At 35.2% G+C, this 6,533-nt stretch overlaps 1 protein-coding gene across 9 annotated transcripts in view; it reads right to left on the reverse strand.

Annotated features, from left to right (window-relative positions):
* ATXN10 (ataxin 10) overlaps positions 1–6,533 on the reverse strand; it is a 117,689-nt gene that overhangs the window by 76,552 nt on the left and 34,604 nt on the right. For all 9 annotated transcript variants that reach the window (XM_083819329.1, XM_083819332.1, XM_083819327.1 and 6 more), the window contains exons 4-5: positions 3,934–4,030; positions 2,877–3,041 (exon numbers count right to left, since the gene is read on the reverse strand). In XM_083819329.1, coding sequence (XP_083675455.1) covers positions 2,877–3,041; positions 3,934–4,030 — 262 coding nt within the window. The remainder of the gene's footprint in view (positions 1–2,876; positions 3,042–3,933; positions 4,031–6,533) is intronic.

The following is a 6,533-nucleotide window of genomic DNA, read 5'->3' on the forward strand; positions in this document are numbered from 1 at the left end:
CAAATTATATTCTCACACTCTAGAAAAAAAAGAAAAATCTTTGGGTGAGAAAGGTTGGCTGTGTGGCATCAGGTGGAATAATCCTAAAAGCTCTTACACTATGTGCTTTACAAATTGAAAAAGGCAAGAAGATAAGAAGAATCCAAAGTACAAGGTCGCAGTTACCTTGTGAAAACGTAGCCAGCTATTCACAGGATTAAGTGAATTCTCTGTATTCCTCTCTAATTAAAGCTAAGTAAGAACAACTTGTTGTCTGTGAAATACATTCTGTGTTAATACTGCCAAGACAGCCGAAAAAAAAACCTCTTAATAATTCGTGATACAGATACTTTAAAAAAATTTACAATGGTTATTTTATTTGAAACAAGACTACTAACTTGCTAGGCTCTCCCTGATCTTTGAGTACTCAGAACTACACTACATAGCATAGGGTCCACAAGTTGCATTGTCTGGTCTAAGATCAAAGCATGATGTTAGTATTAACACAGTGACTAATGGCTAACTGGAATAACAAAAAAAATCATAACCAAAACCAGAAAACAAGATTTTATTTCAATCAGCATTCCATAAGACATGGAACTTACTAGCAAATTCCCACTGAAAATACAAAAAATAAACCTTTTACACCAACAAACCTTTTCTGTTTGGATGTTTTTCATTTTGTTTTGTTTTTAAAAATAAAGAAGTACATGAAAATGTTACTTTCTTACCTCTACCCCACACCGAATAGTCCGACGATAATCCATGCACTCAAATATCTAAATACTGTAGTTGCTTAAAGAATAGATTCTTTTATTTATTTATTTATTTAAGTCAGCTCTAACATGAAGAAAGAACATATTTTGCCATCTAAGTTGCCCTCAGCTGTGACATACTATCCACAGTAAGAACAGATGAGCACAAGGAAGAACCAGGGAATAACCATGTTTCTTGAGACAGGAAAAGAAAATGGAGAATTAAGAAGCATAAACACAGGGAGGACAATGAAATGGTGAAACAATTACAAGATGCATCAAACAAAAAAGCTAGAGCTATGAAGAGACAGAAAAGGCAGCACCTGTTATTCTCTTTTTCCACTTTCAAGGTAATGTTGTTTGAATACCTATTACATATTTGATACTGCACTGTTGAAATATACTTTGTTTTGTTTACATTTTACCTGTGCTGACTCTGAGAAGTGCCTGCATTACTGAAATAAAATGCTAAGAAACATATACTACAAACTCATGACTTTCTTTCACATGGGAAAAATGATAATTAGGTTTGAAACTAAACCAGCCAACATTAAAGTACTATGAAAGAAAAATGAACATATAATTTTCTTAATGCATGGTAGATACTCCTTTTTTTCTGTATATTTACTATACGAGAAAAATAAATACTCTGAAAGGAATTAGAAGACAAACATTTCATAACCGTGTTATGACAGAAATACTCTTCTCTACTCGTCTCTTCTCCTTCATCATGGTCTTGCATGGAAATTTGCCCCTTTTTAATCTCGAGACTGAAGAAGAAAGACTTTCTCTGAAGAAAGACCATTTCCCACCCACAGCAAACATGCAGAGCAGAGTTAAGATATTGACTTTATAAGTTAATAGAATGCACTTCAGACTAGAAAGATCAGAGAAACGGATAGCTCAATTTATTTTGCTGCTGCATTTATTCTGCAATTGCCTTCAAAATACAAATTTGATAGCATGACAACCTCTTCCAACCCTCCCTGGCTTTCATATCTTAGTCAAAATATATTTTAGCATATCTTCAATACATAAAGAAAATGAAGGATAATCCAGATAATTATCTGAAAAGCAATCTATTTCACATGTGTTTATATTGACAGGCCAAAATTAAAGACTCAGTTTGTCACTTTTGAAATAGAAGTCTGGTCACCCGACTCTGAAACTTTAAGTTTGCTTTCTGAAAACAATTTATGTCATAAGCAAATTGACCTGGTTATAAAAAAAAGCCCAGCCACAAACAAATTTTGAAGTAATTTTTTCAATACCGAAGCAAGCTATTAAATGACATTTGCTTTTCATTCAATCATCTTAACTCTGTTTAGAAGACTTTCCAAATAACTAGTAAAGCCTCAACAATTATTCCTACTTAAATTTTGAATTTAAACATGACCTTCAAAAGAAAGATACAAAAATATACAGAGTTTTGTTTTCATTATCCTTTTTCCCCCCCACTTGGAATGCCTCATAAAAATTAAACCGAATTATTATGTGCATCCTTGCTGACAAACAGAACATTTCTGAAATGCATAACTGACAATAATATTTACAAAAATGGCCATTAGCAAAGAAATAAAATAAAAAGCTCAGTAGAACAATGGAATAAAACCACTGATTATATACTCTTAAATTAAGAAAAATCAAGCTTAAAAGATTTGCAAACAAAATGTGTTTCTGTTTCAATATGAAAATGATTACATGTTGCACTAGACAACAGATTTGTAAAAAAAAAACACAACACCTTTTCCATAGTACTCACAAACCATTAGTCATACATGTCTTTTGAGTATCCAATAGCAAGAGTCTGTAAGACTATATTCTGACTTAGCCTTCTTTCAAAAATCTCCACAGATCATCATATAGGTATAACTAACTTGCATTCTGGAACCCTGTTTCATTAACAAAACAATTCAAAAACATTGATTTTAGAATTTGTCTACATCGTCAACAAATCATAGTCTTATTTTAACAGAAAAAGTCAGTAAAAGTATTCTGGAAGTTATCGCTATACCAAATTAATAGCTTCTACATAGATCTTCATTTGCTACTTAGAGTCACAAATTTAGATATTTTAATATCGAGACTGATGCTAGGAGAACCCTTATTTAAGAAGGAAAAAAAAAGTCTAAAGATACATACGACCACTCAGACTCCAACTGCTCTTTGTAGACTTTCAGGACACGAAGAGCCACAGTCAAGTTCTCAGGATCCAGTAGTTCTCTCACTTTCTCTGAATTAAGGCAGGTAAACAAGACCATACAACAATAGGCAACAATTTTCTCATCGCTGTAAGTTAAGCAGGTCCTTCAAGAGAAAATGACGTTAAGAGAGTAGGTTAAAACTCATGCTGGAAAAACACGCAAGGGACATTCAGCTTGTTGAGTTGTTCTTGTCTGATGTCTTTTTGTGAATCGTGAGTTTGCCATTGCTTAAGAGAAGTCAAGAAGAAAGAAAACTTAAGAAGTCCGCTGCAAAGAAAAAATCAGATTCTGAAGGCCAAACTCAACAGGCAATTTACAAAACCAGTACTAGATTTGAGCTACCTGAAGTTTTAAGAACTGAGTGAAACTGTAAAAATTGTAATTATCTGTTTCTATAACCGTAAGATCTTCCTACACCCAGCGCTGACAAGTGGGCTCCAAAAACAGAATCAGAATGAGTACCAAATTCAATAAATATGCCTTTGTTATTAGCCCATTATGAAAGATTTTGCCGAATACACCAATAATATTGTCACGTGTCAGTATAAAATGGTTTATGTAGTATTTCATGACACATACGTCATCAACCTCTGGGAAGATATTTTCATAAGGTTAGGATAGGGGCAAAGGAATCAGAAGACACAAGGATTAAGTTTTGTTCTTGGAAGTGACCCGCTTATAACTAATAGAAAACAACTCTGAAATAAAGTTTATGATTGAAGATCATCATTTTAAACATAATTTTCTTCCAGTTTGTGTAAAATGAAATCAATTTACTGTCAGTTCAGAACAAGCAGGTTTTTAAAGGACCTGACCCTGAGGTTGACTAACAAAAAAAACATCTACAGGATATGGTCTCAGCCACCCCATTTTCCCCAAAGTTATTTTTCAAAGCTTTATGGTGCTAGTAGAGACACAACTGTTGCATACAAAAGATTTGAATATAACCACAGAAACTACAGTATAAAAAAAAAACAAAACACATCCATGCTTACAAGAAGAGATCTGGGAAAGCACACTTCCAAATGCTATTCTGGGAATCTCCATTTCCTGCTGCAATGTTTCCAAGAAACTGGAGGCTACAACGAAGAGCTGGAAAAACAAACAAACAAACAAACAAAAAACACAGAAAATATTAACATTCTGGAATTGTAACCAGAACAAAACATTTTTTTTTTCCAATTCAACTTACATTAATATCAAATATTGGCCACTAGTGATTACAAAAACTAAATGAGTCTGCAAATGTTTAAGACAGATCAAAATCAATGAAAGCTTAGAGTTACAATTAGTGCAAACTGAAGCAGATCCATGCTGAGCCAGTAGCTGCCACATGGCAGTGGCCATTTTGCCCCTTCCAGATCTGAGGTGGCTTTCTTCCTACTATTAAATTAACACAAATAGGCTGCTTGTCAACACTCGAACTCTGCAAATGCTACTCTGCCTGCTACTAAGGAAGCTCCCCAGGTACTCTCCCCAAGCTGGCCAAGAGATTGCTTGAAAAATTAGTTTCAGTAGGTAAAGCCAGAGCAGGAGAACCCAATCCATTCCCTTGCTACCCACTCTAAGTTCTAGGTAGCTGGACGAATCTTTACATGACAATGTACTCAACACTTTCAGATTTCTACCCCAGAGAAATTAAAGCCAGTACACCAAACAACTTTGCATCCCATTTTAACACTACTTAATATGGCGTATTTCAACTATTATTGCAAATGATTTATTTCAGCCTCCTCTCAATACAGGCTTAAAATCCAGAAACAAGATACTTCATCATACATGTTCACATCCAAGAACGCCCCCCTCCTCCCAAGTCAAAAGATGTGAACTAAGGTAAAACAAAAGCATGAACTCACAGACTTCACAAAATTAAACATTTTTGGCACTAGCGACAACTTTCAATAGCCTGATCCTTCTTTAACGTTGTCAAAGTAACTTAAAATCAAATACTACAATGCAGTTTAGCAGATATTATAAACAGCAGCCTGTTACAGATGGAGGTGACTAATAATGTCACATTCTGAAAACATAAAATATGGTATCTTTGAAAGGTGCTGTGCCAGCTAGCAGACAGATTTCCTACAGAGGTCTTGGCATATGTCCTCCTGGGAACAAAAAGAAAGCAAGTCTAAAGTGATGACACTTGGGCTTAAAGAATAGTAAATTTTCTTCTTCCGTGTAACTTATTTACACGCAAAATATGTATGTCCTTTCCATAATGCATTTTGAATCCTCTTCTCCTTTTCTCTTTGGTTCTTAGTATCTCTGTTCTCTTTACCTGCACATCTGCAGGTTTGTTTGGTTTTTTGTGTGTTCTTTTTTTCCCCTCTGCCCATCATTGTTCTTCCGTTTCTCCCATCCATCTGGGAGACTGCTGACTCAGTTTTTCTGAAGGACAGCAAGCATGGGCACGCTACTCTTCTAGCAGACATCTTATGGAAATATTTATCTCCTAGAAAAAAACTAACAAGGCAGAAGTCCTAGGAATAGGGTATATTTCTCTTGGTGAACTCTATTCTACTGTGAGAAAGACCTCTTGAATAGGAATGAGGTTATTTGGTTACACTCTGATCTTTACCTGACATTTGCTTGACTTTTTCCAGACATCAGTTACACTTCTCATTAGAGACTAAGCTGTCAAAAATACCTCAGACTAGAGAAAAAAATAAAGATCCTTTAAATATTGCCATTCTTACTGTAACAACTGTAATAAGAAAATATTTGCAATATCATAATAAATTAACTACAAATTCTCCATTAATCACACATTGGAGTCAGTATTTGTGAAAGCAATCAATCAGCACAGTCCTCCTTTGATCCTGATTTCCTGAACAAGTAAGAAGGATCCAGGAAAGATCATGATTCTGCCAATGCACCATGAAAAATGAAAGAGTTTAATATTTAAGCGCCTGTTTTTAACCAACAGTGGCTAACATTTTTCTTTCAATTAGAGGACACAAATCAATATATGAGTAAGTGCATAATCTGTGAGACAACAGCAATTGTATCTATTCACAATTAAGCAGAAAACGATGTCTCAATATTGCAATGTTTCCTTATGCAAGTAATCTAACTGTGAAGAATCTCAGCAATTCAAAAGAAATGTGTGATTCTACAAACACCTGATGTAACTGACCTATTCCAGGAGTAAAGAGAATGGAAAACAGTACCTAGCTCAGAATCCGTCCGACCAAATCATATGCTCCATCACAGCAACAACACAACTGCTGCACTGCTTCTACAGTGCCTGGACTTCTTTTTCCTGCCCACCCCCCAAAAAATATTTACATAAAAATATTTTTCTCAGAGTGCTCAGTGTGATGTCAGCTCAATGGCACATGCCAACCATGGTTAGTGTACTTAAGTGTGAATTCTCATCTAGTAGTCACAGGTGGAAAGCCAACTATGAACAGGGGGTGAAGAGCATTCAAGGTCGTTATGGCAGCACAACCAGAGCAGCTCACCACAGAATGTTCTCTGAATCACACTGCACTAGTATTTGCATAGATATGCATAAGAGAAAAAGAGAAAAAGTGAAAAAGCACACTACTACCACATACGCACACACCTCAGAGGTGCACTTTGTGATGGTGGA

Source organism: Anser anser (genome assembly GCF_964211835.1).
Source record: "Anser anser genome assembly, chromosome: 1".
Lineage (NCBI taxonomy): Eukaryota > Metazoa > Chordata > Aves > Anseriformes > Anatidae > Anser > Anser anser.